This window comes from Lacerta agilis, chromosome 2, assembly GCF_009819535.1.
Source record: "Lacerta agilis isolate rLacAgi1 chromosome 2, rLacAgi1.pri, whole genome shotgun sequence".
NCBI classification, from domain to species: domain Eukaryota; kingdom Metazoa; phylum Chordata; class Lepidosauria; order Squamata; family Lacertidae; genus Lacerta; species Lacerta agilis.
In genome coordinates this window covers 7,057,953-7,076,355 of record NC_046313.1, presented here as the reverse complement: position 1 = coordinate 7,076,355, position 18,403 = coordinate 7,057,953, and the positions used below count along the sequence as shown (strand labels likewise).

At 46.6% G+C, this 18,403-nt stretch overlaps 1 protein-coding gene across 1 annotated transcript in view; it reads left to right on the top strand.

The window, feature by feature from the left end:
• The window catches only part of FAIM2 (Fas apoptotic inhibitory molecule 2), a 40,742-nt gene extending 27,083 nt beyond the window's left edge, over window positions 1-13,659 (top strand). The window contains exons 10-13 of the mRNA XM_033142643.1: window positions 94-181; window positions 2,063-2,158; window positions 6,675-6,728; window positions 13,475-13,659. Coding sequence (XP_032998534.1) covers window positions 94-181; window positions 2,063-2,158; window positions 6,675-6,728; window positions 13,475-13,624 — 388 coding nt within the window. The 3' untranslated portion in view covers window positions 13,625-13,659. The remainder of the gene's footprint in view (window positions 1-93; window positions 182-2,062; window positions 2,159-6,674; window positions 6,729-13,474) is intronic.
• Window positions 13,660-18,403: the final 4,744 nt, after the last annotated feature.

The window sequence follows — 18,403 nt, the reverse complement described above, 5'->3', positions numbered from 1 at the left end:
TCCCGAGCTTCTGAGAACTATAGCACATATCCTTTCTGAAGGTGGATCTCTTAGCTTGGATCTCTAACGCCATTCCATTTTTTCATTTTGCAGCTACTACAACACCAAGTCAGTCCTTCTGTGCCTGGGGATAACAGCACTAGTATGCCTCTCTGTCACAATATTCAGTTTCCAGACCAAGGTGAGTAGATGTGTCTTAGTAGGGTTGAGCATCCTAAATTTTGTCACTCCGCTTATAGGTGAAGGAGAAGTTGGGAGGGTCATCCTGGCAATTTTCAGGTGGGTGGGGGCAAAACAGGGGAAAAATAAGCTACAGTTACCATTAGTAAGTGCAGAGCCAGGAGCAGTCAGCTTTCATTCCCCACCTCAGATGTATTCCTAGAATAACACCACGTGTTAACATAGTTCAAGGAGACATCTGGATATAAAAATGGCAGCCACCCATCATTGGAAGGAGCACCATTACCATTTTCTCTGCTGCAATGTCACGTCAGTGAGCATTGCTGTGCTATGCAGCTTTTTATCTGGTGGATGAAACAGTAATTTTCATTACATATAAATTGTGGGTGGCATCTGAACAAGTCATGCATTGACTAGACCTATTGGAAATGGGACTTTTACCATCATTGATCTCATTGGATCTACTCTTGACTTAGTCAGATGCCACTCTATGGCAAATTTGGAGGATCGCAAAATGCAGTAATCTCTCTCATTTTTCAGGAAGAAGCAGAAAAATGAAATGTTTAAAAAGGGAGCTGAGGTGGTTTGGGGGCACCTTTGGCCTCCAAGTTTGCTTATTTGTTCCTTCCTTTCAATCCATTTTTCTTTTGTGTTAAGCCTTTTTAGACATTACTGAGGGTTTCCTTTTTTCTTTCGTATCCTTCAAGTCACTCTGGGAATCTTGATGGTTGAAGAACAGAATTTTATGCTGTGAACCGCCCTGAGATCTACGAGTATAGGGCGGTATACAGCTTAAATGAATGAATGAATAATTCTTTATTATTATTATTACTATTATTATTATTTTATTTGTACCCCGCCCATCTGGCTGGGTCACCCCAGCCACCCTGGGCAGCTTCCAACAAATATTAAATACATAAAACATGAACGGCCCATTGAAACTCTGAATTTCCTATAAACTGAAGTGACGGGCAAACACCAATATGATACATTTATGTTCTAATTTGAAAGGGTCTGAGTTTGGATTGTATTGGGACGAGGCTTCCTGAAATCTCTTGAAATCTCCCCAACACGTGCCGAGGTGGATATTGTAGCTCGTATAGTCAAAAAGCTAGATGTGATGGAGAGCTTGTCTGAGTCTAAGACAATATAAGTGAAGGGATCTCAAGGCATGAGGTATAACTTGAGAAGGATGAGCATCCATCTGGGTACAAGATCCTGGTCAGGCCTCACCTGGAATGCTGTGTCCAGTTCTGGGCACCACAGTTCAAGAAGGATACTGACAATCTGGAACGTGTCCAGAGGAGGGCAACCAAAATGGTCAAAGGCCTGGAAACGATGCCTTATGAGGAACGGCTTAGGGAGCTGGGTATGTTTAGCCTAGAGAAGAGAAGGTTAAGGGGTGATATGATAGCCATGTTCAATATATAAAAGGATGTCATATAGAGGAGAGAGAAAGGTTGTTTTCTGCTGCTCCAGAGAAGCGGACACGGAGCAATGGATTCAAACTACAAGAAAGAAGATTCCACCTAAACATTAGGAAGAACTTCCTGACAGTAAGAGCTGTTCGACAGTGGAATTTGCTGTAAGGAGTGTGGTGGAGTCTCCTTTTTGGAGGTCTTTAAGCAGACGCTTGACAGCCATCTGTCAGGAATGCTTTGATGGTGTTTCCTGCTTGGCAGGGGGTTGGACTGGATGGCCCTTGTGGTCTCTTCCAACTCTAGGATTCTATGATTCTATAAGATTCAGTAACAATTGCCTGGCAAAGGCTGTATGTGTTTAGTTATGTGAGTACCTCATGCTCCCTGGAAGCTAGGGTGCCCTTGAATATACTCATTCAGTGTACACAGATACAGTGACGGCCTTTTTCTTCCCCCCACAGTATGATTTCACCTCCTGCCAGGGCGTGCTGTTCGTGATGCTGATGGTGCTGTTTTTTAGCGGGATCATCCTGGCTATTCTGCTTCCTTTCAAATATGTAAGTCTCATCTTGCTTCTACCAGCAAAAATATACCCACATGGGAATGTGTCATTTCACTGGGACAGTGAGGTGCAGGGCAAGAGCACACAAAATTGCTGAAAACAGGAGTAGTCAACAGGGTACCCACCCAGATGTTGCTGTACTCCCATCATCCCTGACCACTGGCCATGCTGGCTGGGGCTGGTGAAAAACCATGTTGGTTACCCCTGGTTTAAAGCCTAATCTACACGGAATCACAGCATTGGGACAGGAATCAAATGGGCTTTTCAGTCAACCCTCTGCTTCCTACCAGTTCTCTGCTGCCCAACCTTCAGAACCTAGACTACAAAGCAAAAACAGGAGAAAGTTGCTCGGGCCTGTTTCAAGAAAGTGAAAAGGGATAGGTGAATCTGTCCATTTTGGTTTCTCTCTGCTTCTAATTTTTCCAACGTTAAGTTCAGTTCTCCACATTTCTGCATCAGTGTGCAATGTAAAAGAAGAAGAAATCATGGAAATTCACTGGCATTCTAGTATAAAGGTTTCCTAGCATGCACATTTTGTATGCAATTTTGCCTAATTCACATGTTTTCCCTAGCCATTGTCTGTACTTTAGTGCATTTTTAACATGTTGTTTTCAGCACCTAGTGTGTTTTATGCACACTAATGTACATATTTTTGTACACATTTTTGGGTTTCCAGATTCAAAGAGGTGTCTGTTTTGAATTTGGGGAAGTGCAAATTAGGTAGGTTTGCTTTAAAATGCAAATCAAAAAGAATTTCTCCTCCATCTGCACCTGAGATGGAAAAACCAAATGGCATTTCCCACCTCCCCAAGATAACATGGGCTGTATGAGAAAATACTGCATGGAGGTGCATTATACAGTGGTACCTGTGGTTACGTACTTAATTCATTCTGGAGGTCCGTTCTTAACCTAAAACTATTCTTAACCTGAAGCACCACTTTAGCTAATGGGACCTCCTGCTGCCCCTGCGCCGCCAGAGCACAATTTCTGTTCTTATCCTGAAGCAAAGTTCTTAACCTGAAGCGTTATTTCTGGGTTAGCGGAGTATGTAACCTGAAGCGTATGTAACCCGAGGTACCACTGTATCAGGCAAAATTGTGAATAAGAATGCATATGAATTTCCATGCAGGCAATTAAAAAAAAAAAAACACCACAGAAACTGATGCAGACATTGAATAACTGAACTTAAGACTGGGAAAATGAGAAACTAAGAGAAACAAAAATCGACAGATTTATCCATCTCTATTCTTAGGCAAAATTGTGTCTGAGGGGTCTGTCCATTCCCCTTTCTTTTGCAGCCTATGGAATCCTACCTGCAAGACCACTAACCTAGACTGGCTCATAAGTCTTCATTCTTTAACAAACAAACACGTTCCTTCCTAATAATTTCCTAATCCTTATCTCCATTTCTATTACTGTGACCTCCATTTCCTTCTCTCTCTCTCTCTCTCTCTCTCTCTCTCTCTCTCTCTCTCTCTCTCTCTCTCATAAACACAACTGCAAGGTTTGGCACCGGCTGTGTTTACTGTTCCTGACCAGCAGTTGCTCATGAAGCAAAGACTGATTATGACAGGGAGGGGAAGAAACGGGAAAGAGGGCAAAGAAGCCAGAATCTCTCAATCATTCTCCATCAGGGAGTTTTCATTCTGCAGTTATCACGAAAGCCTGCTAGATACTGGGAAGTATTGACAAAAGAAGGAGTGTTAAACGTCTGGATTTTGAAGCCCCCATTAATCACTGCGGACTTGGCTTGTTTGCTTGATTTCCAGGGTGGGCTGGGCTTTCCATGACCTCAAGTGGCTGGAACCATATTGAGTATCTGATTATCTTGCCTTAAAAGAACAATCCGTCCTTTGATTCACACCCTTCCACGATTCAGGCCTGAATAAGCCGAACGTCAAAGGCGCATGAGAATGTTGTGCTTTGCAATAGACCGCCCCAGATTTCTCATCCCTGAAGCAGGTTCTATGTGACACTATGTACTTCTCGATGGCAAACACAAAACACGTCCATCATGTCCCTGTCTTTGATGTTGCTATTTTAATTTGGCATAGTGGTGGGCGGTTATCTAAAACCTGACCCAGGTGAACATGTGCTTCCATGGAGGGGAATGTTCTGTTTTGTGCAAGGAGAAATCCTCATATTGACAGAACATTCTCCTTAGCGCTACATTGAATACAACCCAAGATATTATCAAGCTGGGTAGGAAATGTATAACACATTCCTGTCATACATTTATCTTAAATATTAACAGGTGTAGGGAGTGGAGAATAAAGGTAAAGGTGAAGGGACCCCTGACCATTAGGTCCAGGGGTTGCAGCGCTCATCTTGCGTTACTGGCCAAGGGAGCCGGCGTACAGCTTCCTGGTCATGTGGCCAGCATGATCAAGCTGCTTCTGGCGAACCAGAGCAGCGCACGGAAACGCTGTTTACCTTCCCGCCAGAGCGGTACCTATTTATCTACTTGCACTTTGACGTGCTTTCGAACTGCTAGGTGGGCAGGAGCTGGGACCGAGCAATGGCCGGGAGCTCACCCTATCGCAGGGATTCGAACCGCCGACCTTCTGATCAGCAAGCCCTAGGCTCTGTGGTTTAACCCACAGCGTCACCTGGGTCCGGAGTGGAGAATAATGCTCCCCAAATTTCTGAAGCATTCAAGCTCGAGGTGAATTGAGTGATGTCTCTTCATTAGCCACGTTATGAGAAACCAAGCAAATTTTCCTCCCCAAGTTGTTGGTGGAAAAAGAAGAAAACTGGGAAAAGGACAACAGTAGGAAAATGTAGGCAGTATATTGGTCCTTTATTTCTTTGGGGAATCATTGTTCTACCATTCATCAGTGGATGGTAATAAAAACAGGGCAAATACAGACTCAGTGCAAGATTCTGACTCAAGGCATTCCAGTTGTTACCAACAAGCACCTAATAATTAGGCACGGGCAGATTAGCAAGGAAATTAAAGAATTGTTTGTGAAAGTTGGATGGGAGTAGTATGGGATCTCACTCCGGGTTGCTCACACACGGAGATTCATCCTACAATGACTGCAACATCTAGTAGCTTAAAAATTGGCCATCACAGACAGAGCACTAAAGATCAAACTTTCACATTTTGCAAGTGCATTTCAGTGGAAGTCATATATATGTGAATCAAACTTGTGACAACAGAAGGCAATTCAACAGGATGGGGCACAACTGTTTAAGAAAAGGTCCTTTATTCTTAGCCCTTTTGATCTTTGAGAAATCATTTTGAGCAAAGCAAAGCAGACATAGAAATTAACCTGCTCAGTTTCACTTCACCCTTTAGTGGCCTCTATGTAGTTCAAGTTCTCTCTCTCTCCTCTCTCTCTCCTCCCTCTCTCTCTCTCTCTCTCTCTCTCTCTCCCTCTCCCTCCCTCTCTCCCTCCCCCCCCCCCTCTCTCTCCCCCCCTTCCTCTCTCTCTCTCCCCTCTCTCGCTCCCTCTCTCTCTCGCTCCTCTCCCCCTCCTCTCCTCTCCCTCCTCTCCTCCCTCCGCCTCTCTCTCCCCCTCCTCCTCTCCCCTCCTCTCTCCCTCTCTCCCTCCTCCCTCCCTCCCCCCCCCTCCCCTCCCCTCCCCCCTCCCCCCCTCCTCTCTCTCTCTCTCTCTCTCTCTCGTCTCTCTCACACACACACACACACACACGGCTGCAGTCCTAACCCTCACTTCTTGGGACTAAGTCCCACTGAATTCAGTAGACTTACTTCAGAGGAACATGGTTACGATTCTGTTGCTGACCACTACAGGAGTCCCTGCCAAATATAGCTTTATTCAGCTTCCAGTTATCATCCACACCCTTCAATCATTATCAAGTGATGTTTGGTCCTCAGCTGTGCTTGGGAGCCCGTTTAATGAAATGAGAACAATGCCAAAGGAATTTCTCTTCCTTATACCTTGTTGGTTCCTTTTCCATCTTCTTTCTGGAAGTGTCTATTGTTGTTGTTGTTATTTGCTTTGAGCCAACCTGTACCTTGAGGCCTCTACTAAAAGAGGGACCGTAGCTCAGTGGCTAGAGCATCTGATGCCATGTAGAAGGTCTCAGGTTCAATACCTGGCATCTCCGGGAAAGGCTGGAAATGGAACCCAGTAGAGCTGCTGCCAGCCAGTGCAGTCAAAACTGAGCTAGTGGGAATGAGCCATGTGGTGTAGTGGTTAAGAGCGGTGGCTTGTAATCTGGGGAACGGGTTCGCGTCCCCGCTCCTCCACATGCAGCTGCTGGGTGACCTTGGGCTAGTCACACTTCTCTGAAGTCTCTCAGCCCCACTCGCCTCACAGAGTGTTTTGTGTGTGGGGGAGAAGGGGAAGGAGAATGTTGGCCGCTTTGACTCCTTCGGGTAGTGATAAAGCGGGATATCAAATCCAACTCTTCTTTTTCTGCACTCATTGCAAGGTATCTTACTATATAAAAACATCCAGCCATTCATCCTCCCACATGGATTGCGTTGTTCACATCCTTCTGTCTTATGGGCTGACCAATCTCTCTCGCCTCTTTCCATGTAGGTGCCGTGGCTCCAGGCCATTTATGCTGTGCTGGGTGCAATTGTATTTACTATGGTAAGTAAGCTGAGCTCAGGACAATTCTTTCCTCGTCTCACTGCCATCAGCAGTGAGAAGTCACAGAGGTTAAGTATCACCTGTGCTTTTCACTTGTAGTTGCGTGTTTAGACCTTAACATCCCCCTTAAATAAATTCAGACAAGACTCAAATTCTGGTTTGGTTTTTGGCAGAATTTAGGTCACAACTTTATTGATTACAGCAAGCGAGTGGTTGCATAGGCTTGGTTCGACTAGCTCCCTGCACCCTTGCAGGCAGCGCTGACCCAGAGCACGTAGTCAGCCAAGGGTGAACACCTGGAACAGAAAGCGGGTTCACTAGTCCACCACCTAGATGTCCCCCTGGACTCAGGAATGGGCACAACCCCTCTCAGGGTTTGCCATTGAGTCCCTGGATTCCTTTAATGGAATACCCTTCGCACAGGGTTGGCGAGAGCGTTCTGCCACCCCCATCACCTGAACCAGAACCTATCCACAACCTTACAAGTTGTGACGATTTGCTACGCGGCAGGCAAAACCCAAATGGCAACAGCCAATCAGCCAAGTGGGGAAAATTCCTGTGCCCCTGTCCCAACGACAGACACACACGACGGCATAGCAAGGTCAAGCGCAAGCCCTAAATATAGGGAGAGGTGGGGGGTGTTCCAACACACTGGCCCAAAGAGGAAGCTCAGGGACACGTGCATGGGCTTATGTAGGTCCCTCATCTTTAGCTAGTGTCCCATTGGTCTGATTACACCATCAGCGGACCTACCAATCGGGTGTTGGCTATCCAATGAACCCACCCACAACACAGGGTTTGGTTGCCAGGTCGCACCACAACACATGCCCTCTTTGAGGGAGGACACAATCTATGCAGAGGATGCAAAGACTTGGGGGAATGACACTGGGAGAAAGTGCATCTTTCAAAACCACCATCACCACCACCTTTGAGTCCATATAAAAAAATTAAAGGTCCAATGTGTTCAGTTTCTCTTGCTGCGCCCTAGGAGAAGGTTGTCGTCAACCAAAGGGCATTGGGTCCCTTTTAATCCTTTGCTCCCTTTGGTTTTGTGGGAGAAGGAGGCTCCCCATACCCCACTCCTTCAAATCCAAAAGCCGAGCCTCTCTTTGTATTTCACGAATCTGCGCTTTATACAATCCAATCTGCAATCCGTGTGTTCAAGTCTTCACTGTTCAGGATTCGGTCTCAGTCATGATGGGCAACACACCTAACTTCGGTCTCAGTTCAGAATGGGAAAACCAAGCTATCCCCTTAGAGACCTTGGCTGTGGACACAGCAAATATTTAATGCAGATGATTTTCCCCCAAAGAATCATGGGAACTGAAATTTACTCCCAAAGAGCTGCAATCTCTAACCCCCTTAACAAACTACAGTTCCCAGGAGTCTTTGGGAGGGGTGCTATGTGCTGCATATGTGCTTTAAACATATCACGTGTATGCAGCCCTTGCTATTGATGCCTCACCATCAGAGTGCGGAGGTGGAAAGATTGTTGTTGTTCAGTCGTTCAGTCGTGTCCGACTCTTCGTGACCCCATGGACCAGAGCAAGCCAGGCACCCTTATCCTCCACTGCCTCCCGCAGTTTGGCCAAACTCATGCTAGTCGCTTCGAGAACACTGTCCAACCATCTCATCCTCTGTCGTCCCCTTCTCCTTGTGCCCTCCATTTTTCCCAACATCAGGTTTTTTTCTAGGGAGTCTTCTCTTCTCATGAGGTGGCCAAAGTACTGGAGCCTCAACTTCAGGATCTGCCCTTCCAGCACTCGGGCTGATTTCTTTAAGGATGGATAAGTTTGATCTTTTTGCAGTCCATGGGACTCTCAAGAGTCTCCTCCAGCACCATAATTCAAAAGCATCAATTCTTTGGCAATCAGTCTTCTTTGGTCCAGCTCTCACTTCCATTCATTACTACTGGGAAAACCATAGCTTTAACTATATGGACTTTGTCGGCAAGGTGATGTCTCTGCTTTTAAAGATGCTGTCTAGGTTTGTCATTGCTTTCCTCCCAAGAAGCAGGCGTCTTTTAATTTTAACATCATCTTAGGGACTTCCTTTTAATAGATATGGTTTTTGACCGCTAGTCCCTTCTGAGTACAAGAGGAGCCAGCGGTCAGCTTTCGATTCCCAGGTGGAAAGATAGGGACAGAGAAATCTGCCAATTTTGCTTTTTCTGAGGTCCTCATGTTTCCAATCTTCAGTTTGTACGTTACTTTCATTAACAGGCACATTTTTGCACCGTTTCCCTGATATATATATTATTTTTAAAGGATTGCATCAGCTGAGCGTGTTGTTTATCTCTTGCTATCTTTGCTCTCTCCCTTTTCACAGGGCTTGAGGGGGGCAATTGGCCACTATATAAGTTGAAGAAGATAAGCAATGGGCTCGGCCTACATCCCCTTGGGTTTGCATAGCATTCCCTGCAGCCTTCTCCACCAGTCTCCCAGGGAGCTGCAGGAGTCTCAGAGTCTGACCCCTGCGCTGTGTGTTTGTGTGTGTGTGTGTGTGTGTGTGTGTGTGGATATGGATGTATTCATTTTATACAACATCTGTGAATGTAGCCAGGCTCTAACTGTATGGTGGAAGCTGGTAAGAGGCGACAGCCATCCATCAGAGAGGGGAAACTCAAAGAGATACTAGCAAGTAGGGACATTTGGCCTGGTGCACAAGGGCACCAGTGCCTGCATCTGAAGTTGGTGAGGCTGGGCATGAGGGCACAGGGGCTTGGAAAGGCTCGTCACTGATCCTGCCAAGCCCACCACCATTTGGACCCTTCCCACTACCAGAGCCCATCTGGCTGGGTTTCCCCAGCCACTCTGGGCGGCTTCCAACAAAAGTTTAAAAATACACTAAAACATCAGTCATTAAAAACTTCTCTAAACAGGGCTGCCTTCAGGTGTCTTCTAAATGTCAGATAGTTGTTTATCTCTTTGACATCTGAAGGGAGGGCATTCCACAGGGTGGGCGCCACTACCGAGAAGGCCCTCTGTCTGGTTCCCTGTAACTTCGCTTCTCGCAGGGAGGGAACCGCCAGAAGGTCCTCAGTGCTGGACCTCAGTGTCTGGGACGAACGATGGGGGTTGGAGACCCTCCTTCAGGTATACCGGGCCGAGGCCGTTTAGGGCCTTAAAAGTCGGCACCTTTAAACTTTGGTAGACTGAATGCTACAATTGCATGTACCTGTGTGTTAAAAGTAATCACGTGGTTCTTCTTGCTGAGCTGCAGCATGAAGTCTTAGCGTATAATCTCAGAACATTGTCTGCGTGTCTCTTCCCATGCTATCAATGAAACCGTGTGCCACCATCTCAGACTGCATGCAGAGTTCAGCCAGTTCTTAGCTCAGTGCATACACCAGTTCCGCATACAGGAAGGATGTCCCTGTGCACTGTAGTATTCCCCTTAAACCTCCTATCATTGACACCGCAGAAAGGCTTATTCCCTGAACATGGAAAAGTAGGTTCTGGATGTCGCTCTGTGTGGCTGAACCTGCAGGCCAGATCAGGCCTTCCCCCAAACCATTTTATTCAACCACCATGTTACCTTTCCAAAGATGCAATGCTCAACACCAGAGAGAACATCACCCCAAATATGCCTATTTCGAATGCATTGCTGAATGTTCTCCCATCCTGCTTTTAACCAAACAGGTGTGCTTTCAGGGATGCCAACATGCTCCTTCAAACACCAACCTCTGGAGAAGTTTGCCATTTACGCTGTCTAACTTTGAGATATTTGAAGCCTGTACTTACGTATTTGCCCACTGGTAGTTGAATATACAGGTGAAACTCGAAAAATTAGAATATCGTGGAAAAGTCCATTTATGTAAACAACTGTTTTCATTAGCTACTGGAGTTTAATATATGAGATAGACTCATGACATGCAAAGCGAGATTTGTCAAGCCTTTGCTTGTTATAATTGTGATGATTATGGCGCACAGCTGAAAACCCCAAAGTTGAGATTGTTAATTTGGGGTTCTCATCAGCTGTACGCCATAATCATCACAATTATAACAAATAAAGGCTTGACATATCTCGCTTTGCATGTCTATCTCGTATATTAGTTTCACCTTTTAAGTTGAATTACTGAAAGAAATGAACCTTTCCACGATATTCAAATTTTTCGAGTTTCACCTGTAGGTTAAGATATGGGCCATTCTAAGGGAATGGCCCAGTGCCCTCAGTTAACCAGGTGACCCTGCCATTGTTTCTTTAACCATGTTAACCTTAGTGGAACAAACCTGTCTGGAGGTTCCGGTTCCCAACAAAGAGGGTTGTTCTCCTGGAGCTTTCTAACAACTGCCCTTTGGACCCTTGATAACCCACAATTTATCATGAAACTAAACCACAAATCTGAACTGCGGTCCTCGGCAAGCATTTTAACCAGGCTCTATGACGCAAGAAAAAGTGGGACGCAAAGCGCTGTTTACATTAGAGTAGACATGAGGAGACATTTCGAGCTGAAGGTCACATTCCTTTCTGAGCACCCTTTCCCAGGGGCCACAGGTGGGGAAAGCCAGAAGCAAAAGCTGGCGGGAGAACAAATGCAAAATTTGTCCCCACCCTTGAATTAAAAACCAAACATGTAGCATAGGGGAAGGTTGTGTGATGTTCCTTATGTTCCTCCTTTGGGAAGAATGCAGTAGGTCTAAGTTGGTAGGTGGCTGTTGTTGTTGTTTAAGCAGATAGTGGGATGCAGGGAAAATCTGCTGAATTCTGTAGCCCACTGTGAGCCTTTTAGTTCTTTTGCGTGTTCAGACCCAGAGACCTCCTCCCTAAATAAACACACATTTGACTCAAATGTTAGTTTTGGTTTTTGGCAGAATTTAGGCCACAACTTTATTGATTACAGAAAAGTGAGTGGTTGCATAGGCTCTGGTTCGACTAGCTCCCTACACCGTTGCAGGTAGCGCTGACCCAGAGCTCTATCATAGGTCGGCCAAGGCTGAACACCTGAGATAGGTGAAAAGCCCAGGAACAGACTGTTCACACCCCAGATGCTCCCCTGGACTCAGGCATGGGCACAACCCCCTCTTGGGGGTTGACCAAACCAAGTTGAGTCCCTGGATTCCTTTAACGGAATACCCTTCACATTAGGGATGGAGAGACCGTTCTCCCATCCCTATCACCTGAACCAGAGCCTATCCTCAACCTTACAAGTTGTGGCAATTTGCTATGTGGCAGGCGAAACCCAAATGGCAAAAGCCAATCAGCCAAGTGGGGAAAATTCCTGCTGTGCCCCTGTCCCTACGACAGACGACACACGATGGCATAGCAAGGTCAATCACAAAATACCCTAAATATAGGGAGAGGTGGGCGGGTGTTCTGAAGCATGAGCCGAAAGAGGGAGCTCTGGGTCATGTGCATAGGTATATATAGTCCCTTGATCATTTAGACTGCACCCCATTGGCCAGATTCAACCCAGCAACGAGGGACCTACCAATCAGGTGTTGTGGCTAACGAATAGACCCACCCACAACCATGAGGTCAGTCTCCAGGTCTCACCGCAACATGTCCCCTCTTTCAGGGAGGACACGATTTCTCCTGTTTCCATTCGCTCAGAGAACCACAGGGACATGGGTACACTGGAAATGCATTGAAGCATGCACATTTTCAGTTCTGTTTATGGATCTCTTTCCTCCTTTGTACAAGGCAGGAGAGTGTAAGTGTTGCATCTGGGCAGCGAGATCTTGAATACACTGGCTCAGGCTGGCAAATCAGGCTGGCACCCACCCAGAGAGGATCCTCCCTCTTAATCCAAGCCATGGGAGCTGCCTGAGCTTTCCGGGTGAGGAGCAGAGTGAAGGAGGTTGAGGCTGGGTATGGGTGTGGACTTGACCTACCAGCAGCAAGGGAGGTGGCTTAGGTATCATGCCAATACTGTTATCACCATAAACTCTGAAGGTCAGAAAGGATGTGATGAAATTCAGTTCAGTCCCATCTTCATCTGGGCCTACCTCATTCGCCCTTTCCAAATCAATATACAAACCAAAACATCACCAAGCCTGGGAGAGCCAGTGTGGTGTAGTGGTTAAGAGCGGTAGACTCGTTATCTGGGGAACCGGGTTCGTGTCTCCGCTCCTCCACATGCAGCTGCTGGGTGACCTTCGGCTAGTCACACTTCTCTGAAGTCTCTCAGCCCCACTCACCTCACAGAGTGTTTGTTGTGGGGGAGGAAGGGAAAGGAGAATGTTAGCCACTTTGAGACTCCTTCGGGTAGTGAAAAGCGGGATATCAAATCCAAACTCTTCTTCTTCTTCTCTTCTTCAAATGTTGCCATTCTCCAACCTAAAATTGTGTACAAAATGCATACATCAGGAGAATATGCACATAAAAGTGTGTGTACAGTATTCGTTATATTTTTAGCCCTTCATTCCTCCCAAATGCTTTATCTTAGGGGAAATTGCTTGCCCAAATATCTTTAATGGGCAAAAGTTACATATAAATGAATGAATGAATGAATGAATGTGTATTAAGGGGGAAATGTGGGCACACTAAAATGCCAAGGACTTTTTTCATTTAAATGTAAACAGACGCGGAAATGGCAAATTGGAATTATAACGGAGAAAACAAGCGAAACTGATTGGACAGATTTCTCCAGATTGGTTACTGGCACACTTAGCAATCCTATACTGCAACCCTATACTCGCTTTCCCTGGAGCAAGTCTCATTGAACTTAGGGAGACTCAACACTGAGCAAACATGTATAAAATGGCAGCACTGACCTCGGCCTGTGTTTGGTTTTCTCTCCTCAGTTCCTGGCCTTTGACACACAGCTCCTGATGGGAAACCGACGCTACGCTATGAGCCCGGAGGAATACATCTTTGGGGCTCTCAACATCTACCTAGACATCATCTACATATTCTCCTTTTTCCTGCAGATCTTCGGGTCCAGCCGAGAGTGAGCTTGGCAAAGCTGCTAGGCCTTGTGTCATTATTGTTATTAAAAAAAAAGGAATATACATCAGATGACACAACAAGAAAGGAGAGAGGAAAAAGATATCCAACCTCTCTAGCCCTTTAGCAAGCTCCATTTCCATCAGATGGGCCCCTGTCCACCCACTGGCCTTGTTGAGCTCCTGCAGGCTGTACATATATACATATAGATGCTGTTAAAACTTTTGTGACTCAAAAAAAAAGCAAACTGGGGTGTAAATGTACTAGGCCTTCCCTTGCTCTGGCAACTGCCTTCAAGCTGTAAATTGAACCTGGAGTTGCAGGACCAGAATGGGCACTTAGAGTGGAGGGGAGGGGGACCATTTGTGTGTGTGTGTGTGTGTGTGTGTGTGTGGTTTCAATTGCTGAAGCAAAGCAATTGGGAATTCAGAAACGATCTTAATCGAGGTCGTCACAAATGTTTGTGAAAAACCTACAGAATGGCTGATTTATTTATTTATTTATTTATTTATTGGTGTTCTTTGTGACAATTATTGTGCAAGCCTCAAATTCAAGTCCTGGCACACATTTGGGGCCAATCTCTTCATTTGTTTTCTAGGCACTAGATGCTTTTCCTCCAAAGATCTCAGAGCAGTTTACAAGCTCCGTCTCGCTTAAACTTCATTGGTAGAACTTATTCACATGCCCTCATGCTCCCTAGGATGTTTGGGGGTGTCCAGACTCTTGAGCCTGTTCTGCTTGGCTTTGAGTTTTAATTTGCTGATTGGAAGTTGCAGGGTTCAATTTCAGTTCTTTTGCCCATTTTTGTTCGTTTGTTTCAGCACTATTTCCAGCATAGCAAGAGGAGCTGAAGAGGGTATACATCCAGGATAAATGATCACTGTGTTCCTGCTCAGTCAGTGGTGGCGTTTTTAGTCCCAGCCACTAACAAGAGCAAACATGTCCTTAGATCTGGGATAATACCCTTTGCCGCCACTTTAATGCTGCGCTCCCATGCACCAATTACTTCACCTGTCTCTCCATCCCTTTCTTGGGATGTGGATGGCATTAAGGCTTCTTCCCATGAGTGAATCAGGGCTTGAAAAGAGACGAGGCAGAGAGAGGCGGGGAGAGACAGAGGAATGCTTTCTGCTTTCATATGTCTAGCTAAGCAAGTCTTTTCAGATTTAGAGAGGACGGCCAAGGCATTTCTTAATGGCCTAGCATTTCTTTGCCAATTGTTACAGACACAAAGATGGAGAGAAACACACCCAAGCACTGAGAAACCGATGTGTAGGGGAATCCAGAAATCTAGACAGGAGTCTATCATTCTCATTTGTATCCAGATCACCTTTGCATTATGACACTGCAACTATTTAGAAATATTGGGTGCATGAATGGAGGCTCTGTGTCTCCTCTAAATCCATAGATCCTTGCAAGTGAAGACATTCCAGCCTCTTAGCTAGATCCCTTCACCATCTCGGCTAGAATAGCTGCCTAAATTAAGCCTAAATTCCTGTTTGGAGTTTGAGGTCATCCCTCTGCTGTCAGAAGTAGACATAAGAAGAGTGCTGAGGTTGGGGTAAAGGGTTCAAGGATGAAAAAGCTTCAGCACCACTGGACAAAGAACGTGAATAAATTCTAAAATCCCAAATTGACCAGATTGTGTGTGTGTGTGTTAAGGCAATGAGGTCATATCTAACCCCTGCGAAACCAATGGTGTATTTCTGCATCAGATGGTAACATACTATCACCCTGTGTGTGCCCTGCATTCTTTGCATATATATAAAACTGCTGGCACAACCATGGTGCAGGTAATCGCACTCTGTTCACCTGTGTGATCTAATGAACTTCTACATTATTATTTGTGCATTCGTAGCATTGATACCCTTCCTCCCCTGAACTCAGTGGCGCATGTGTGTGTGTGTCAACATGAACTCTTTGTGAGGCTGTTCCCACATGGGATATATTAGAGTGATCTTCTGAAACTTGGCACCCTCTAATACGCCTATCAGTCCCAGCCAGCTAGATTGGATGTGCTCTCTGGGGTTGGTGGGAGTAGTGGTCAAAACATCTGAAGGGCACCACACTGGGGAAGGCTTGGTAAGACTGAGATGACAACCATTTACTCAGGGTCACCCAGGGAGTTTCACAGCTGATAAAGAACCGAAACCCAGGTCTTCATGGCCCCACACTCTGTCCACCACCCCAGACTGGATCTGTAGTCGATAGTGATGCTATGCCATATGATGCTTTGTGTATTTATCTCTTTCTTGGTTTGTGGTGCTGTTATCCTTATTTTGGTTCCTAGAAGCTCAGAGCACCTCACATGCAGCTCTCAGCCAGTCTACCATCCAGCCAATCAACAAGCTGAGACCTGCTTGGATTTACAGCGTAACAGCATTCTATGTCATCAGATGATTCAGTTATTAAAACAAGTGTATTCTGTCCCAGGGTGATTTTGTTCTGTTACAGCAAAGGCACAGCCAGAGGTGTAGATACATCACCACCACCCTTAGATGGGCTCTATTGCTTTAGTCCATCCAATTATTGGACTGCGAGGAGGTACAACGAAGGGGCTCCAGCCCACTCAGGCCTGTTTGGCCTAAAGGCTGATTCTGAGGCCAGGAAAATATCTTGTCTTCACGGTTTCCATGGGAAGCTTCTTTCCACACTGACAGGGGAAGCACTCCAGGGCAATCTGCTTTCTCCACTGGAAATCTCCACATGTTCCTGAAGTGCTTAACCAGGAGAGGGCAGAGGACCCAGATTTGAGGTCAGCAACTGGCACCCACTCCTTAGACTGGGCCAAGTCTGTTGTCTCCCGAGTCTCACAATCAGTTATCAAGTGTTGTCCAAAGAGCCTGCAGGCAGGATGGCAGTTTCTTGACAGACTGGAGTCAGGCTGTTTTTGAGAAGCTTTTACTTGTTGACCAGCGACCACATTTCCTCAGAGCGTGATCTCAGCCAGGAAAGGGCAGACAGATTGTCTCCTGCCCCATGCCCAGCTCCTCCTCAGGCTCCAGCCTGCATGAACTCCAGAGCATACCCGAGTATCTTTCCATCACAGCACGTGTGGTATTAATGGTCCTCATGTGGAAACCAACCAGTTATTTTCTAATGGTGGCCCCCAGGCTGCGGCAGCCTCTAACTCTTATTTAAAAGATGATCCTTCCACCCGATAGGGGCGGCTTATCTGAAACCAGCCTGGGAATGCTGAGGAGTCTGCGTCACTCTATTGCCTGTGGCGTTTCTGACCAGTGGAGAAAGGGGAGGGGATCTGAGCAGGCCGGTGCCAAGCCCTTTGCACTGTATGTTATCCTCCTCTTGCTGCTGCCCTCACCTCTTAGCACTCAGATGTTTGCACAGTCATTGCGCACAGATTCAGTTTACAAGCTGGTGGTGCCCCTGAGCGAGTGAGAGGAAAGTTACTGTGCACATGTGGAGTGGCAGAGTTCTGTGCAAAGCACCTGCCTCCCTCCGTGGTTCTCCCCCCCTGCTCTTCAATCAGATGAGTTTTGCTCTCCCTGGTGCCTGATTGATGCAGCGAACTCTCTGGTTTTGTACCCAGGCTGTAATGTAGAAGAGGAAAACAGGCCTTCTGTAAGAGGGGACAGAGAGAAGATGGAGGGATACCCCTGGTGAAAGCAAATGGGCCTGGACAGATAGGAAATGCCGCCATTTTTCTTTGTCACATATCTAGCAGCTGTGAGAGGTGGGGGGATACAATAAATCTCTTTAATGTATTGGTTAAGCAAATAATAAATAGGGACGTGGGTGGTGCTGTGGGTTAAACCACAGAGTCTAGGGCTTGCTGATCAGACGGTCGGCAGTTCGAATCCCCACGACGGGGTGAGCTCCCGTTGCTCGGTCCCAGCTCCTGCCCACCTAGCAGTTCGAAAGCACATCAAAGTGCAAGGAGATAAATAGGTACTGCTCCGGTGGGAAGGTAAACGGCGTTTCCGTGTGCTGCTCTGGTTTGCCAGAAGTGGCTTAGTCATGCTGGCCACATGACCAGAAGCTGTACACCAGCTCCCTCGGCCAGTAATGCAAGAAGAGCGCCACAACCCCAGAGTCGGACACGACTGGACCTAATGTGGTCAGGGGTCCCTTTACTTTTACCTTAAGCAAATAAATGGCCCATCAAGTTGGACATGTTGCTGTGGTGGTGGTGGGACACCTGTCTAAGTCAACTGTTGCAGATGGCATGAGGGATGGCAGCCAGGCAAGTTGCTTTTTCAAAAGGCGGTCCCACCCCAGATCCTCAAGCCAAACATTGCTGCAAAGCCTTCAGACGGAAGCAGGGGATGCACCAAGTGCAAGAACCCAGGAGCTGTGATCTGCTTCCTAGAAGAATGACTAGCTGCCATTTTCTCAATGCAGAGAGAAATCTGAGGCAGAAGAAGCTCACCAGGTGGGGAGGAGCTAGCTTCCCAAGAAGTGGGTCGCTGCTAGAAAGGGCAAGGAGGGTTGACATGTTGGAAGCACAGTGGCACAGTCAATCGAGCACTCGTGCTGGTGCATTTTCACTGTGTCGGTATCCCTGCCTCTTTGCCACTTCCCCCCTCTCTCCCACTAAAAAACAGTGGCCCGCCTGCCAGAAAGCTAGCATAGCAAATGGGTCCTTCCTGGTGAGCTGCTTCTGATATGAGGCCCATCCCTTGCACCACCAAAGAGCTCCCTGCTCCTGAGAACTGAGATCGGTCCTTCCTGCATTGTTCCACCCACTTCATCCACACAAGTCCATTCTGAGTAATGTTTATTGGTCACACTATAGAGGGAGGGCATGTTGGAAAATTGGCTTTTTC